This window comes from Cyclospora cayetanensis, unplaced genomic scaffold, assembly GCF_002999335.1.
Source record: "Cyclospora cayetanensis isolate NF1_C8 unplaced genomic scaffold, CcayRef3 CcayRef3_contig_50, whole genome shotgun sequence".
Lineage (NCBI taxonomy): Eukaryota > Apicomplexa > Conoidasida > Eucoccidiorida > Eimeriidae > Cyclospora > Cyclospora cayetanensis.
The window spans coordinates 83644-101418 of NW_020312481.1; the positions used below are offsets into that span (position 1 = coordinate 83644).

General features: G+C 54.0%; 3 protein-coding genes across 3 annotated transcripts; 1 reads left to right on the top strand and 2 right to left on the bottom strand.

The window, feature by feature from the left end:
- Positions 1-7016: 7016 nt before the first annotated feature.
- Positions 7017-8978, top strand: LOC34619897 (polyglutamine-repeat protein pqn-41). Its single transcript, XM_026334815.1, has 4 exons — positions 7017-8261; positions 8319-8349; positions 8416-8547; positions 8761-8978. The coding sequence occupies exons 1-4, from the start codon at positions 7017-7019 to the stop codon at positions 8976-8978; spliced, it is 1626 nt and encodes a 541-aa protein (XP_026190600.1).
- A 3136-nt stretch (positions 8979-12114) lies between these two features.
- Positions 12115-13912, bottom strand: LOC34619899 (serine/threonine-protein kinase PAK 4). Its single transcript, XM_026334817.1, has 3 exons — positions 13635-13912; positions 13380-13486; positions 12115-13073 (listed from the first exon to the last, which is right to left on the bottom strand). Exons 1-3 carry the CDS (start codon positions 13910-13912, stop codon positions 12115-12117), a joined length of 1344 nt encoding a protein of 447 aa, XP_026190602.1.
- Positions 13913-16508: 2596 nt separating this feature from the next.
- On the bottom strand, positions 16509-17542 carry LOC34619901 (low molecular weight protein-tyrosine-phosphatase YfkJ). The gene is made up of 3 exons (XM_026334818.1): positions 17263-17542; positions 16846-16993; positions 16509-16596 (listed from the first exon to the last, which is right to left on the bottom strand). Exons 1-3 carry the CDS (start codon positions 17540-17542, stop codon positions 16509-16511), a joined length of 516 nt encoding a protein of 171 aa, XP_026190603.1.
- Positions 17543-17775: the final 233 nt, after the last annotated feature.

Here is a 17775-nt window from a genome sequence, read left to right on the forward strand (position 1 = left end):
TTTATTTCAGGAAACCCCCATAGGTGTCTATGAGCCGTTTTGGGTTGCCTCTAATAACACTCCTGGTTCCGCGGCACGGTGGCACTTGGTTACAACTTTACATGTGTACATATACATAGTGGAGGGAGTCGTCTAAAACCGCTGCAACAGAGGCGCTGGCGATTCGCCCAACTTCAAGCCTAATGCCACGCCACCACTGCTGTCTACTGTATACGTAGCATCCAGTAACCCCTCTAAGGGGGGCAAATATGCTCGATGCGAAGCAGTGGTGACACTAGCAGCCACAGAGAAAGCACCAAATTGCTGCACAACACAAAAGTAGCAAGAACGGCTGCGGTCTCTGCTTGCGTTGGTGCTGCTGCGGACTTAGTTGCCTCTTCGTATTCTGAAGAGCCTCGATTCTTCCGTAGAGCGGTCTGGGGCAACATACCAGCGGGCATCCGCCGGCTGTTGAGCTAGGTAAATCTTTCTCAAGTAGCGACACTTGCTAAACGAGTTTGTCACGAGGCCAATCCAGGCTTAGCTGTCACTTAATACCATGACGCAGCTGGCGACAGCCAGCAGCGGTGAGTGGCCTGAGCCTCATGCCCCAGCGACAGCACCAGCACGGTGCACACGCTTCGGCGCCTGCAGTACTGTTTCCCCTGCAACAACAGGAATGCAGCAACAGGAGGAGACGAAGCAGCGTGATCATTATTCTGGGCTGTAACTCGCAGCTGACTTAGAATAAAGACACATCTTCAGAGGGCCCAGAAAGATGGTGTACCTCCTTCTAAGGGGGTATCTCCATGTCAATTATGCTTTTGGGGCCCCCTCGGGTCCCTTTACAGAACGGTTCGTTCTCCTGTCTCTCATGCATGCTGCTTTGAGAAGCTGCGGTAATCCGTAGCTAGCAGCAGGAATATACAAGGTTTTTCACCAGCGCAGAGCCACTCTGCAAGCTCCCGCGCTGCCACTCCTGCAGCTGGCCCTGGTGTAAGGAACCCCAACAGAAAGAGACAGAAGGAGGTCTCGACGACACTTTCTTTTATCCTGCAGCACGTGGTAGTAAGACCGAAGCGCCCAAGGGTAGCGGAAGCGGCGAGGGTCTGAAGTATTTCAGGCATGCCCATGCTTGCGTTCCGCAGGCCCATCTTGTGTAGACCCTTGGACGCTTGCAAAGCTCCTGAGAAAAGGATCCCAGGAGGCTTTGACAAGGCGTGTTACGAGGGCCTTACTTTTCTCCCCAGGGGCGGGCCTGCGTCTCTGGATGCTGCTCTCGAAGCCCCTGCGGAAGACCAAGCAAATGCAGCAGGCATTACGGACACACCGGCAACAGCAGCTTCAAAGGCTACGGCACCAGGAGGAAATTCCTGGGATTTATGTTTCGGAGCCCTGTGGGGCCTCGCGTCTTCAGCGCGACGGGATGAAGGGTGGAGGAGGTATTTGAGGCAGCGAACGCCGAAGGGCCAGCAGAGGGCTGAGAGACGAATATATCTCACGCATTGCGGCAGAATGCGAGGGGTTCGTGGAGGAGCCTACCGCACGCGCAAGCCCCTTGCCGAGCCCAGGCAGCGCCAGGAGACAGCTGGCAAAAACGGTAAAACACCTGAAATATTGTCGTTTGCGCTCAGATGAACCTGAGGCCCCTCCAGAGCACCAGAATCTCCATCAGGGATGGCGATCCCCAAGGTCCTACTTCACCGGTGTTTTTGGAAGTTGTAGATGGAGGCCTCGTAGGGCGAGAAGCATCAGTGGCAGCAGCGGCTGCACAATGCGGAGACAGTGTCCACATTCGTGCTAGGAGCACATTTCTCGAGGGCCCCTCGCATCCAGTACTTTTAGGGTTACAGGACCGAGCTCTCGGGATCCCCTCGAAAAAGGCCCCGGAGGAGGCATCCAACTCTTAACTGCTTCTCACACACATTGAAAAAAATGCATTCTGGCTGTACGGCCAAAGGTGTGGAAGACTAGACTGTGTCTTCCTGCGCCGGTCAGCTCCCCGTTTTTCCTACTGCGCAATATGTACCAGCGCCTACGCCTGTTGTTTTCCCCCTTATGATGGCGCATTCTATCCGGCCTTTCCCTACACGGTACCTCCTTGGTATAGGTATGCCTGCTGCAAGTACACCCCCTTCTGAAGGCGAAGAGCAGCATCTGTGTGACAAGAGGCAACTCTCCGCCCAAAGACAAGGTACCTCTGCAAACGCATCGTTGATGGAATTGATGATTAGCCGCTTGAATGCCTCGGAAGCTCTTCGCGAAGTATAAAAGTCAGCCCCGTGTTTCTCTCCTGCCCAGCAGTATGCCACAGCGCTTACAGCGTCTTTCTCCCCGTTATGATGACATTTCTATGTAATCCTTTCCATACATGATGCCTTTTCTGCGCTTCGTACCAGCAGCAACATCTAACTAGACCAGAAGCCACTTACATGCTTAGAAACTTGTAACTGACTCCTTCTCTCTTTGCGGTGGCAGCAACAGCAGCAGCACATCTGCGAACGGCAGGCACTACACGAGATCGATAGCTTGGTCGCAGCAGCCCCTACTGTGCAAACGCATCAAGCACAAGCAGAGCGCTTTCCTGACCACGGCAGCGGCTGCGCTACAGCGGTTGCCCTTAAACGCATCAGTACGAGGACCCCAGTGCTCGCCGCCTTGTACGGCAGAGGCAGAAGCCTTTTCGGCAAACTTTCCAATTAAAGCTCGAGTATCTCCAGAAGCATCAGGAGATCCAACAGCGGCAGTTCCTGTAGCAGGTCCAGCAGCAGCAAAAAAAAAGCAGCATGGAGAGGCACCGAACGAACAAGAGTGGAGAGCTGTAACGTGTAGGTTACTCCACGTGGCCTTCTGAATCCGTGGGTGCGGGCTGCAGCCACAGCACACCGCTGCACTATACCAACGGAAACTTCTTGACTTAGCCGCTACAGTGACGATGAGGCAATCCTACAGGAGCTTATATGGCATTCCCAGCAGCACAGCAAACAGTGGCAGCCGCACTGAGTACTAGAGCAGTAAACGGCGAAAGCTGCGTAGGCCTTCTCTATTCTATGTTTGCGGCTTTTCGCGAAATTGACAAGCGCTTGCATGAAGAAGTAGGGCACTATGTGCCATGGCTTTCAAAGTGTCATACTGTCTGCAAGTCCTACTTGCTTCTGACTGCTTCAGAACGAATCAAAACAACATCATGACCACAGCCTTTCAGGGCCTCCTACCAAAGGTGCATCATTGATCTTCAAGAATGGGGAGCCAATGCGTTTTTGGGAGCGCGAACCCTGTACAGAGTTTCACTTAGGGCCCTAGAGCTTCCTCTTTTGTAATCCACGCCCTTGCGCTTAGTTTTTAAAAAAACCTTGTCTAATTCAGGAACTCGTAGCACGCAGATTAGCTGCAGCAGTAATGCACGCGATGGTGCAGTGTCTTCAAGGGTTCCTGCTGCAAGCAGAGGGATACATGACACTCTGTGCGAGTTGCAACTCCTTGCCCACAAAAACAAGCTATTGTTACGGGTTTTTGTGGGAGGCCGTGTAGGTGAAGGGGAGGGTAAATGCAAGGGGCGCAGCAGCAGGGGTTCTGCCTCAGACTGGGTAAGTCGGGGCCCTCAACGTCATTTCACTCCCCGAGACAGCCCTCTGCAACAGCGCGCCTCTAGGTCCTCTCACTGCGATGCTGTGCGTGCTTCTGTTCTTGATGCAGGAGAAGGTGTTGGTGGCGTGCTCTCCCATTCGATGCTGTACCGCTTAGAGGGCCCCCGAGGCTCCTAGAGTGCGAAAAGGGTGTATGAATTGGGGTGTGACATAATTTAGGCGCAGGTCTTGGATTAGCACTGGAAGCATTGTGGGGAACTGGATCTTATAATATAAGCTTGTGTTTTGAGGGATCAGCCTTTCGTATGCAGCAGCCATCACACTGATGCAGTAACAGTTTCACTGGTTGTATCAAAGCGTGCCGCCTGCTGGAGAGGATAGCTCCGATTTTCGCGCCTGTGTGAGGTATTTATGAAGTATTAGCTGTTCCTTTATGGTTTCATTTTATTGTAGAATACTCGTTTGCAACGGCATCATTAGTACTAACCTAGCACCAACAGGGGCATCCGCGGACGAATAAGGAAAGGCGTCCACGCAGATGCACTAGCACTTCGCTCGTCCTAGGCAGTCCCTAAAAGTTCCTGGAGGCAGTTTCTTGTTGCTGGCAGCCCACCCACGTCCAGTGTCTCTCGAATCCCCTTGAGTGCTGGCTGCTGCATCATCAAACCCACCCCGGCGACAACGCAAGAAACTGTATTAAACACGTGCAAAACAGCTAGAGGAACCGCTGCCAAAATCCCCTTTTGGGAGAGACTCATTAATAGCTTCGTGCAACTGCTGCGGCTTTGAGGCCTCTGAGGCAGTCGCATCTGCTCTCTTTCGCCTCCGCTGCGCCAAAGTGGCTCCTTGTGATGCCGGGTGTAGCGGCGTAAGCACCGCTCGAACACATTTACCCACAGTAGATTTCGTCTCCTAAGAATCATCAACAGCTTGACACACTGGAATATCTGTTAAAATATCGAATATATTGCAGAGCAATGATTGCTCGATACTAGTCTTGTGTGCGTGCGCGCTACACGTAGGCGCAACTAGCTGTAAATGTTCGGTGTGAACGGAGGATGCAACTACGCGCATCCTGTCTAACCCTTCCGCCGTATGTCGGGAACTCTGGAGGGGCGCAGGCAGGGGAAGCCAGAGGTCCTTTCGGAAACTAACTTTTTGTGAAGTTGGTAGAATCTGGAGTTATCACACTCTCTGCGGAGACCTAGTATACATCGGTACTTCAGAGGTCTTGAGGATAAGCCTGCCACTACCCTATGTGATACTAATTCACTTGCTGTGTCGATGTAAATTAGTGTTTTCTTTCTCCGTCGGCTTCGCCTCTTTTTGCCTCCCCTTGTCCCTGACTCGGTTTCGCTGCTTTGCGTGGCAGCGTTTCCTAAGCTGCAAGCAGGCACGCCAAGGAGCATTTTTATAGGATGCGGTCAAGCTGCATTGGGAATTTCGGACAAATCCAAGGTTTCGCATAACGATGGTAAATTCGATACACTGAATGTCACTACGAGTGCAGCATTAGAGCCGCCGTGTGCTACCTCACGGCGGATCAGTGCAACCTCGCTGCAGCATGTCCTAAGGCACGCTAGAAGCATATCTAGTCGGTGTTATGATCTGAACTAGCGGAGGGACTGTCCGGTCTGCTGTTGGTTCTCTTGGTTTACAACATCCACACGGCCCTTCAATTTCGGCAGTGCTATTAGGCCCTTGCATTCCTGATGTATAAAAAGAGATTCCCACCCGATCCTTCTGCGGAGATGCTCGTAGCCCCCATCCTGTCCACTTCCTCAGCCAAGATCCCTCCTCCCTCCCCCGCCATTCCCCACTGCCGCCTGCTTCCATCTATAACCTTGCGTTCAAAATGGAACTCGTCGTAACCATTGAGGAAATACTTCGACCGTGAGATTCAGGCTTAAAAGTGCAAATTGTGCATTTAAAAGGTTAGGGCTTTATGTGAATTGGCTCGTGCGGCAGTAGGCCATTGGTTTGCTACGGCTACCAGGGCAGTCGTGCTCTGTCTGTGGTTTTGTGGGTAGCCGGGAAAGGAGAGAGGAATTCAAAGTGGCAATCTTCCATTCAGGTGCTAAGAAATTGCACACTCTCTTGCAAAACACTGGGAATAAGTAGACCCCCTACGCTTCTCAGGCAAGGCTCCTTGCCGGGTAACTCGGCTCCTACAGCGCACGCTTTTTTGACCATGGTTTCTGCTGCCTGCTGTCGAGGACCTTGAGCGGTTGTGTTGGGGTTTCAATCCACAAATAGCGATGGATACAGTAATGCAAATACATTACACATAACATTTTCAAGCTTTTTTCCCCGAGAAGGGCCCCTTGGGCCCCCTACTTGCCGTTGGCTGTCGCGGTGCACCGCATCCGAGTGCTCTGGCTAGGCTTAACTAGGGAGTGGAAAGATGGGCTTAAGTGCACACTCTGATGCTTTTATGGCTTGTTTTGCGTTTCCAGCGTTATTTGAAAGCAAGTAGAGAGAAAAGCAGGAAGAACAAGTGAAAAGAAACGGTACAGCCCTAGGGCTCTGCACCTCGAGGCGCGCCACTTGGCTAGGGCCCGCTGGCGACGGTCGGCTTGCAGCAAGAGCAGGAAGAACTACTCTCCTATTCCTGGTCGATAAGTCTGCCTACCTTTTTCACTTTGGCCTCTCGACAAGGCCATCCTCCTGATGACTTCGGGCTCCGAGGGGCTCCTCATATTAGCTCTTCCCCGTAGCCTCCTTCCCTGATCGAACCTAAGGAAGGCTTTCAGTGGCTAGGGACTTCTGTTTCCTTCTCAGAGCACCTCTAGCAACGCTCAGCCCTCCTTGAGCATCAAAGGCTCCTGGAGCTGTGCTCCTGCTTAGCTTCTCAATAGCAAGGCACCCCAAGCTCTCTGCATGAGGGAGAGAGAGGCATAACCCCGCGCAGTTCCGGCGTGAGGCAGCCACGGAAGCCAAGCCTCCTTTTTAATTTTAGGCCTGCCAACTGCACCAAGGATACACTCCCAGCAGTTCGCGGAATTGATCGTACCGGGGCTTCAGAGCTATGTCCACTGATGCCGGAGGCGCTGCATGTTGCCACCTCGAAGACATTGACTGCGCAAGCAGTGCTTTTATGGGGAGAGCCTCCAATCATCTAGTGCCACGCTACTATCTCATTCAGTGGAGAGACAAAGCTACATCGCCCTGAGATCCGCATTTTGGAGAGTTCCCGCCAGACTCCGCTGCCAAGTAGCGCTTCTTGCAGTGCCGGCAGCGAAAGCAACGTTAGCGGCAGCAACAACACATGCACGCGGAGAGGAGCAATGGGCCTCTTCTCCCTGTCCTCCTTCAACCCTCTTTCCATCCGCATCCGCTTAAAGCCCTGAGGGTTCATTTACCTGTTCTAGGGGTCCCCTCTCTCTCCCCGAGGGCCCCCGTGGCGACGATTAGGGGGCGAACACGGTAGCCTAAGGGGGTCAACTGGCCATGGCGAGTCAGGATCAGCCGCTGCAGTTTCCCTACCCGTTCACTCACCCCCCTCGGTCCCTCCCTGGTCCCCCCCCCGGGAGGCCTCGTGAAGTTGACGAGCCTGAGAAACCACGAATAGGCCCCCATGTGCTTGAGTGGCTTTTGCGCGCCAAAGCCGAATTAAGGGCTCTTCCTGAGGCTGACGGAGAAGGGACCCCCCCTCAAGGGGGCCTCCATGCCGACGAAAGGGGGAAGCATTATGGAAGATCGCGAAAAAACGAGGGCCAAGGCTTAGAGTATTGCCATGATGATGACGCCAAAGGCCCTCCAGTCTGCAAGAACCCTCGTTCTGGCAGGGGCAGCTCCCATAACGGAAGCTGCAAAGAGCAACGGAAGCATTTTTCGTGTGGCGGAGGAGAGCTTGGAGAACACGTCGTTGGATCTCTGCTACACCTTGACGTCACCCTGAATGCCCCTGGAGAAACCCCTTTGGCACCAGGTCCTTCCGACACTACTAAGGAGTGCAGAGAGGGTGACGTCGGGCTTCTGGAGGAGGCCATGTTAGATGAGTTAGGATTTTTCCCAGTGTCAAGTTTTGAATGGTCCGATAGGGACGATGATGGAGTGCCTGTATTCCTATCGGGAGAGGGCAGTGGCTTCCTGGACAAGAGGCAGCCGAGCGGCGAAACAGACCAAACAAGCAGCGAGAAGCGGCCCCTACAGATTCCCATTTCGGAAAGAAACCTTCCTTCAGGGTCCGGCCAGAACATCGCACAAGTTGAGGACGGAAGTGCCTCAGCAGGAGCAGCAGACAGTGGTGGTGGTATGGGGGGTGGTGCACCTGCTGTTGCCTCTGTTGCGATTGGCTCGGCCTCATCTGCGGGGAGGCAGAGGCCTCCAACTGTAGTGTCAGCGAGCTCCCCAGGTGCTGCAGAGACTCCCCTTTGGCCTTGTGCTGGCTGCGCATCGGAGGTATCTTCAGCACTTCACGAGACGAGCCCTCTGATATCCCTCCCACAGGCAAACACATGCCTGCCCTTGCCAGGAGAGCGGTCAACTCCAGCGTCTCCGCACGGATGCGGGGGCCCCGCTCCCCATTTTTCTCCTCTGGCCTATCAGGTGTCTCCTAGGGGTCACTCAGGGGCCCCCAAGGGGCCTCCTGTCAAGGCCGCGGATCTTCCACTCTCTCCAGGACCACAAGGAAGGCCGTACCGACCAGCCAACAGCAAGCTAAAGGGCCAGAGGGCTGCTGCTGCCGCCTCTGCCGCGCACCAGATGCAGCAGGACGAAAAGCAATCCCAGCACTGGCTTCATAGCAAGGACAGCGAAGCGGCGGAGGTGTGGGAAGGGAGTGATAGTCTTCGGGGGGGTGGAGCATCAACAGCTGAAGCGCCAGTGATGGCAGCAGTGCCTGCAGCAGAAGCATCAGCAGCTTTACTACCGGCTCCCCAGGAGTCATTTGCAGCGCGAGTTAGACGAGCGGCCCTGCAAAAGCAACAGCAGCAGCAGCAACAACAACAACATATACAATTCCAGCACCAGCATCAGAGCCTGCAGCACACGCATCAGCTACTGCAACAGCAGGTAGAGGGACAGAGGCTTCATTCTTCTCCTGCAAACCCTTGTGCGCCGTACACTACCCACGCACAAGACCTACTGCTGCACCAGCAACAGCAGCAGCAGTTCGCCTTTCGGCAGCATCAGCACTTTATTATGCAGCAGATGCCCGCTCTGGGATGTCCCCACACCCAACTTATAGGAGGGCAAGTATCGCAACAGCAACTGCACCAGCAGAACTGCTCCTTCCAGGTTAACTCGTCTGCCTACATGCAGCAGCAGCTGCTGCTTCGAGGAAACTTCTCATCCGAAATTCAGGAACAGCTCGACGGCCCGCTGTGCTTCACTGCGCTATCTCCTACGAGACCCAGAGTAAAGCACCGCCCGTGCTCTCTAGGTGACTGGCTCGGTCCAGGATGCTGATCACCAAGCAGTGCTGGCTAGACGAAGTTCGCTTCGTAGCTGGCTGTTTGGTGGCTCGGTGGCCTTTCCTGTTCAGGCGACAGACGCTCCCTTAGGACCAGGCAGCTCAGCGTCCTGGGGGCCGAGGCAAGGAGTATGCATGATACAACTCTCTGCGCAGATATACCGCACTTTGTGAACACTATGCAGGCAAGCTAGTCTGAAGCCACGTCGCAAAATGCAGCTTTGCAGGCTGAGGCCTCCGGGCTCGATGTTCCCAGCCCATTTGTGCGCCTCTGTTAGTGCCTCTTTCCATCTCTGTTGGCATACAACCCCCTCTAGCAGTCTATCTGTCTCGGTTTTCTTCTGTTTGGCCTTTTTCTGCGTGGCGGTGTAACCTCAAAAATGTCCTTTGTGTCGCTCTCCCGTATCGCAGTGCTCTCTTTGCAGTGCAAAGCATGCCGCCGCACTGTATGCTATATAGGCTAGGCCTAATACACTTGTAATGCATCGCTGAGGTGGCGGACGGCATGAAGCCGCCGCCCCCTGCCGGCACTTAAACAGTGATGCCTGCGAACAAATGTCAACTTCTCTGGCTAACAAAAGTATGAAGACGAGCTGCTGCTACGAAAAGAGGGCAGAGAGATCATAGGAGGGACATGAGCTAACAGAAGATAGAGGCCATACTCTCCTGCGCACAGCTCCTTGGAAGCAAAGGTGGCTTGAAAAGAAGAAATACATTAGAATACTTTCAACAGAGCGGCGAAAACAGACAGCGTGGGGCAAGAAACGGTAGGTGTGATGATGGGCGCACTCAGAGAGAAGGGTTTGTGAATAGAGGGATGACACGGCCGGGCTACAAGCAGATGGCACACGCACACACGCATACATGCATACATACACACATACACGCACATACATACATACACACATACACACATATATACATACACACTCATTCATTTACTTAAAGACGCACAGACGGCAAGCAGTGTGTTAGAGGGCGGGCAGACGTGAACAAACACGTGCTCGGAGAGATATACCAGAGGCTAAAGTTCGAGTAGGAGGGCCGGGATAGTCACGAGAAAGAAGGATGAGACACCGAGTGGTAGCTAAAAGTCGGTGAAGGACGCTGCAGATGCCGTGCGGAATGCGCGATAAGATGGGGGAAGACAGAACGTGGCCGAGGTGCACGGCAGGCCAGACCGGTAGAACGAATACGGGAGGCCAGAGACTGGCGACATGAAGGAGAGATACTGACTGGGCTTCAAGGGGGCATCATTGAGTACGAATAGGAAACAGAAAAGGGTCAAAGGATACCCTGTTTAAGGACTGTCTGTGCCTGGGTCCAAGAGGCAACTGCTAGACCCAAGGCCAAAAGATAAGCCCTCCTCTTACGCAGCAAGAAGTCGATAAAGGGCCTTGAGCCTCTTGGGGCCTCTTGCTATTAGAGCCTTTGGCACCCCGCTGTGCCCTCCCAGCCCGTGCCTCCGTCCGCCTAGACGCCTAAAACCACCCCACCCACATGAGCCTGTTTCCCCTAGTGCCCTCCTGTTGTCCCTATGCCAAGACAGCCACTCTTCGCCCGAAGCGGGAAAACACAGTCTGCTCCCACGCCAAAAGACGCGCCAGCCGAAACCAGTAGTGAGCTTTCTGACCGTTCTGCTAAGAAATTTCCTGAATCGGGCTTTTCCTGCCTGAAAATCCTTGTGCCTCACCCGAGAGTGTCGAAAGGAGATGCGGGACGGGGGGAGGCGGGGAGGAGGCGCTACAGGGGCGCAGTAGCCGGTTATCCCCACACAGCATAGACCTGAAGCCCTTCTTTTTATCTTCTCACCCCTCCCTTCTGTCTGCTCTCGCCGCTAAAACCTCGCCCTGTCTGCCCATCGATGCCTCCTCGCTGCATTCCCCACCACCTACCCTACGCTTTGCATCGGCATCTGAGACAATCCCAGATGGGTCCTGCCCCCTCTGCCCTCTGTCAGCCGGCGGAGAGACCTTCAGCCCCTTGCGCATCTATATATCTGTGTCGCTCTTTCTGCCTCTAAAGACCAAGGCAAAACGAACTCCCTGTAATGAGGCGCTCAGGGCCTACAGCACCTTGGACTTGCTCCTTTCTGTGTCCACAGTATCTTGCGCTTGCTCCTCAATGTATGCCTTACACGGTATATATACCTTGTGTCGTCAAAAAAACGTCATCTTGTTGATTTGCCATTTTCAGCCAGCCCGAGGCTCAAAAGGTGCAGACATTGGTCCACGCACCGTCAATTCCACTGCCGTTTTCTCGGCAGGTAATGCTATCTGACACGCGTGCCACCCTCTCCCTATCCCTTCTTCCCACCCTGTAGAATTCACCTGCTGCCTCGATCCCGTCAATTGCAAATCTCAGATAGTGCCTCTCTAGAAGGTCCTCAAAAATTACGGTGCCGGCTATCTTCACACCCGTAGCCTTTGTTACACGGCACGACACACATAGCAGCTCGGCAAGCAACTTGCTTGGCATACAACACCCTGCTATCTCAATTAAAAGCACCTAGGGGACGCTGCTGCCGTCATAGAATATTTATTTAGATAGCCAAAAGGCAAGGGTCATTCTGTGGTCAATTAGCTATCTACTTTCGGCTGGTTCGCTAAGGCCAGCCAGCAAACAGACATCGCCGCAGGTATAACACAGTCCAGGCTGCTACATTAGCCGCATTTTCAGGCTGATCGATGCTACTGGTACTACATTGACTGTTTCGCCCCGATATCTGGATTTAGCGTACATGCGTTGATGCCTCTTCTTGGCGCTTTGGCTAAGATGCCTCTTTCTCATCTTTTTCCGGCACTTCTGCATGCCCTTGCTCGCCTTGAGGTTCTTCCTGCTCTTGCGAAGCTGCCAAAACATGTTTTCCTCGGGAGTCCGTGTGGTTTTCCGCGGCAAGCTTCGTCTGCACCCTTCGCGTTTGCTCTACGCCGTGGTTGGTCGGCCTGCCGTTGCTTTATTGCTGACCCTGCAGCTGTTCGAGGTCCTGCGTCATCTGCTGCTCCTCCGACAGATGCTTAGAATATCTGTTCCCTGCGCTTCGACTGTGGCGCCTCTGCTGCTTCGCTGCCTTTCCGGCGTGATTTCCTCTCGCTTGTAGGTGCTCCTGTACGTTTTTCAGACAATCGCGAATCAGTCCATCAAGCGTTTCGCAAGCGGGCAGGGTGGCGGCCCCTCTCCCCTTCCAATCTTTTCCCAGTCGATCCCTTGGAAGTAAACGTCTGCCAAAACCTCGTCTAGCGTTATACGTTTCTCAATGTCGTCTTGCACCATTTTCACAATAAGTCGAACAAAGGCTTTCTGGTTGGGAACATCCTGGTACATTCGCACGTGCGACAGCAGCCTGGCGAAAGCCACACCTAGAGCGTAGACGTCTGTCTTAATGCTAAACGGCACATACGAGCTATCAATGCTTAGCTCTGGGGCCGTGAAGCCTCGCGTGTGCGTGGCTTCTTCTTGCGGGCAAGGGAGGGAAATTGGCCACAGCATCTCAAAGTCCGCCAGCTGAATGTGCCCTGTTTCAGAGACAAAGTAATTGGGGGGCTTTATATCCCGATGAAGAAAGCCTAATGCGTGCAGCCTCGACAAGGAGTAGGCCATCTCCGCCGCGGCGTGCTGGACGTCCATGCTCTTTGGAGCATCCCTGTAATACTGTGATAGGTCACAGCACGCCCTCGGCAGAACCAAGTAAATATTCCCTGTGCGCGGAGATCTAAACGCAGTCAAAATCGAGAAGAAGAGAGGATGGTTTCTCGGAATGTGCCACTGCATAACGTATGCCTCCCATATCGCCTGCTCCCTGCCATATTCCGGACGGTAGCTTCGGCCCTTGAGCGCAAAACCTTTTTTCCTCTCGCTGGGTCCAAGTTTTAAAAAGTCAGCTAATGCCTGCGAAGGCTTCTTCACGATACTCAGAAACGTACGCCTCCGCGTTCCCTCCTTCAAAGCACCTCCTGGAATCACCACGGGAGCTCCCGGGGGACCGACTGCACGACCCTCTAACCCGTCAGCGACCAGGCGAAACTCCGGAAAGACATTCTCATCCACGCGAGGCATTCGCATCATATACCACGTCCACGACCACGGCTTGTCTGAAAAACCAGCGGCCGTTATTATACATATATACACATAATAACACAATGCCCCTACATGCCCTCCATCTGGTCACGGCCTCCGCATCACCCCACCCCACATATGAAGAAGCGAGAGAGATAGAGAGAGAGCGAGAAAAAAAAGTGGAAAAGGCACCATCGCCTCAAAGGCTCTCTACGCGTGCAGGCCCCGCTCTACACTGCTACTTGACAGCCATGACATGTATGCATCTTGCAATCGGGAGCTATTCGCAGAAAGCAGAGGCAGCGCAACATTTCAATCCTAAAGGGCGTCCCACAGCTCACTCTTTAGGGCGTTTTCCAAAGCCTTAAAAGCCCAACGAATGGAGCTTAAATGCTCGCGCGCAAAAGCCCCCCCCGCCAGCAACATGGCCCCTGCTCCCGCGACGGCCCTGAGGAACGTAAACACAACAAAGAGACACATGAGCAGGAATGCACGCGCGGGGTAGCCAGGAGCACAGCCTGACTTAAAAGGATGCCTTCAGTTGAGTTCGAAAAAGAACCTACAGGAGGCGGCGAGGGGCCCCTTGGTTGTTTGGCTGAAGGCCCCCTGCGAGAAGCTCCAACTCCTCTTCTGTTGCACCGGCAGTCTCTGCCTCAGAAAAAAGATCCGCTAAAGCGCTTTCTGCCCCGATGTTCGCCGCATCCACGGAAGCAGTAAGGGCCTCAGGCTGTAGAGCACCTTCTACGGCAGTGCCCGTTTTATCAAACTCCGCGAGAGGGGGGGCCGTACTCGCCACAACCTCAAAATCGGAAATGGCAGGGCAAATGAGAACGCAAAATAAGGCCGCAGTAGCGGCCTCCCAACCCCGCTTCATGGCTGCTGCTGCGGTGACACGCGCGCGAAGTGCAACCTGTTGCCGCCACTGGAAGGTTTGGCGAGTATTTGTGTTGACGAAATATCCGCGTGGCCTGGATATGCATATGCCTGTGGCCCCCCACTAGCCAGCAGTAAGCCCTAGAGACGAGAGAAAGATGCATGCAGGGATTACTGCTTACAGGCTGCGCACAGCCTCAGCGGCCTCAACGAATGCGCTTGCCGCGTCATCCACTCAAGACTGGGGGCCGAGAGAGGGGTCGCCTACTACATAAAGCAGCACAGGATAGAGGAACGCAATACAGTACAGCTACCTACGAGCCACCTGCCGGCTTAGGTCCTAAGATCGTGTTGCTACTCCATGTAGAGGGGGAGCGAAGGAGACGAGGCATCACGCGTGGACTCAGCTAAACACAGACGGCTTGCACAGAAGAGGGTCAGGAACGACAGAACATGCAACCCTCAACTGTTACGCATCCCTACGTCCCTGCTTGCCGTACTTTTCCTCATGCGGCCGCGCCCAAGAAAATGTCGCTTTTAACGCACGAGCGAGTGTTGCGGCTTTTGTAGAGAACAAATCACGCCGCCGTAATTAGAGCGAATGGAAGCAACAGGAAAAATCCATCAACCCGCTGAAACAAGGGGAAAACGTGGAAGGCGGCAGTGGTTCTAGCACAACGAGCCAAGGCTTCGCAGCAGCTGTAGTGCGGGCCACATATACGGCAGCCCTTTGCAGGACGGCACTCCGTGTCTAGAGACAGATTACCTGCTATGCATTTCGTTTTTTTCGGTTGAATGGTTGATTGCGGATACATTTTGAGTTGCTAAGACGAACGCGCTACATTTGTTTTTTCGAGAACCGCGGATTCGGGGCTGCTTCGTTTCCCACATCTGTATTCTACTCGCGTTCGATTTAACCGAAAGCTGCTGCACCATGCTGCGTCTCTCCAGGGCTCTCAGGCTACATGTCAAGGTCCCTGAATTTACCAGGGACAGATTCTTCCGAAGAGTCAGTCTCCCACGGGGGAGCGTCGGGTAGGGGGGCAGAGACAGAGGGGGAAGGTACCCGCGGTATGCCATTTGTCGAGCAGGAGAGACACGGGGGAGATGCTGCCACAGGGCTATTCATTGAGGATCGAATGCTCCATCGGGAGTGTGGGAGGAGATCTGAATGCCACAGCTGTGCGTATGCATGTCGGCGCGGTGCCCGCGGCATGAAAAGGCCTACGTGTGGTTGCTGAGCGGAGAGAAGAGGGAAGATCGGTTTTTTTACTCAGGCAGCTGCGTTCGTGTTTGCTGCAGCCTAACATGTTGGAGGCCGATAGAGCAAGGCTCTACTATTGGAACCTGTTTAGCATCGCGGCTACTGCGGTTCCCATATGGTATATGATGCATGTAAGTCAGCAGCTTCGCACTTAGGGCAAGTTAATAGGAAGTTGTTGGTGGAGGGCAGTATACTGCTACGTGCAGGGGTCTGTTTTTTTTCACGGCATTTTGGCCTGCCGAAGGCCGTGCGGCGTTTGCGCCTGCAGGTAAATTACCGCTTCTGCGAAGAATCAGTGTTGCTCTCGGAATCTCTGGGTGCTTCCCGCTCGGGGAAAACAGACCTGGCGCTCTACTACCCACACAAGCTGCAGCAGCACTAAATTAGTGGAGTACAGGGAAGAAAACAGAGGAAGAAGGGAGGCGTAGGAGAAGCGGTAGGACAAGGTGGGAAACGTCCCGAGGGGTGACACACACCTTTCGGGAATGTCGCCCTCCCCGCTCACCACCGCTTGGCGAAAAAGGACTTTGTAGTCTGCTTCTCTGACGTGCTCTCTGGCTTTGTGCATCTCTAAGTAGTGAATGGTAGTGTCTCCTGATGGACGCACATATCCGGCAGCTGCCAAGGATCTGCACGTGTACTTTCCTATTCAAACCTCGTGTTGCGGCGATATCTAGGCCGCTGGCCGCGGTGACAGTTTGCAGAGGCATGCTTTATAGAAGGCTTTAGTTTCGGGAACTGCTAAGGAGCCTTCGGTGTCTTCACGATCCCCCCTGTTTTTCGCGCCGAGACTTCTCGGGCCTCCTTTCCTGAAAAAAACTGTCAGGACGCTGCCCCTGGGTGAAAAGCCTCTAACCTGCTCCGCCTTTCGGCTGAGTATTGAAGAGCCAAGAAAGGCAAGTGCATGCTCTTAGCGTAGAAGCCTATGTGGGGTAACTTCTCGGGCTCAGGGGTGGCTTACGTCGAGCGAGCTGGATCTAGGGCGTAAGACACAGCGCGTTTTGGTGTCAAACATTGGTTTACGGCAGAAGAAGGGTGTGGCACTACGCCAAGAAGGGTAGTGATGGGAATGGCAGGAGAGAAGCGGCTGCGTTGCCCACAGTGGGAACCTAAACGGACAACCGCCTTTCAGAGCGGCGGGTTAAGCTGTATAAGCAAGAAGGGGTGGAAGCAGAAAGGAAGAAGCGAGGTGTCAGTCGGTGGAGGGAGACCCCAACGGCTACTAGCGAGCAGCGGGAGGTTGTACAGATTAGTTGTAAATTACCCTCCACGCAGGATGTCCGTTCGTGCCTCTATTCTCCGGATACCTGGAAGCCTCCAGCGCCTGTCTCACTCAGGCGGAAATGCCCTCCTTCTCGATCAGACCCTCAATTCCTTTTTCTATTAAGTCAAAAACTCCTAGATGCCCCCCTTCGTAGTACCTGCAGCCATAGAGTTTTCGCCTTTTCACACCATTTTTCCGCTGGAATCTCATCACAGGGCCCAAGGGGTTGGGGGAAAATATAATACTCTTGGCCGTGCTGCCCTTGCAGCTCGCACTAGAACGGATTCTTTCCTCTCCTTTGAGACGTTTGCAACTCGCATGCCTAACCCGCCCTCTTTTTCAAGTTAAGGCCTGGCATCGAGCAGGAGGGTCTTTAGCATTTAGGGTTTCTCAAATGAAAGCTTACGGGTCGGGAACTTCTTCGGTGCCACACTGCGGGGCATAGTCCCTAATAAGAAGCTTGAGCTTGTGCTTCTGCTGTGGGGGGCACATGGACGAGAGGTTTCGAAGATTCGATCTGTCCATCGCCACTATGAGGTCAAATGTCTCGAAGTCTGCGCCCGCCCAAGACAGACCGCCAAGGACCCTGAGGAGCTTTGCGAGTGCGAATTGGCCTTGTTGCGTGTTCTCAGTTGGCGGTGTCAGGGAGGAGCGCTAAAAAGAGGCAGGCGAGGGAGATGGTTTACCCCAGATAGGTGCTTGCAAGGCGGCATTGAGGCATGCATACAGCGGGCTACGTAGGCCTCCTGCCCCCCCCCAAAACTAGCAGACACATCCAAACGGCCTGTTAAAGCCGAAACGCTGGCACTCAGCTCTAACTTACCAGATTTTCTGACCTGTCTGGCTCGGTGAGGCGTCAAGTCGATCCCTCTTTTCCTTGCGGCGGCAATCATCTCCCTCATTGCAGGGTCTCCCTCGGTATGACCTCCAGTGGCAGCAGAGGCCACATAGAGGGGCCCCTGGGAGCCACCGGGAGCTTTGGGAAGATTCAGCTTCGCCCTGAAGATGTACTCGGCTGTAGGGGAGCGGTTGACGTTCCCCAGACATACGAACAAAACGGAGCGCACCATGATGCGCAAATCCTCGGCAGAAAAACCCTGCATCAAGACTTAAATCCGAAAAGCAAAGATTAGATCCCCTTTAAAAGAGGAAGAGGGAATAGGAGCTGCATAATAGGGCCTCATGGGAAAGGACCCACGGGGGGCCGGGGAGGGGGGGCCCACAACGAATGCATTTTACATATCCTTACGAGCTAAACCCTCGTGCGAGCAGCTAAGCCTTCGATTCCCCCAAACCTTAAGCCCTACATTTCGGGTTCTAGGCCACCTTTGCCCTC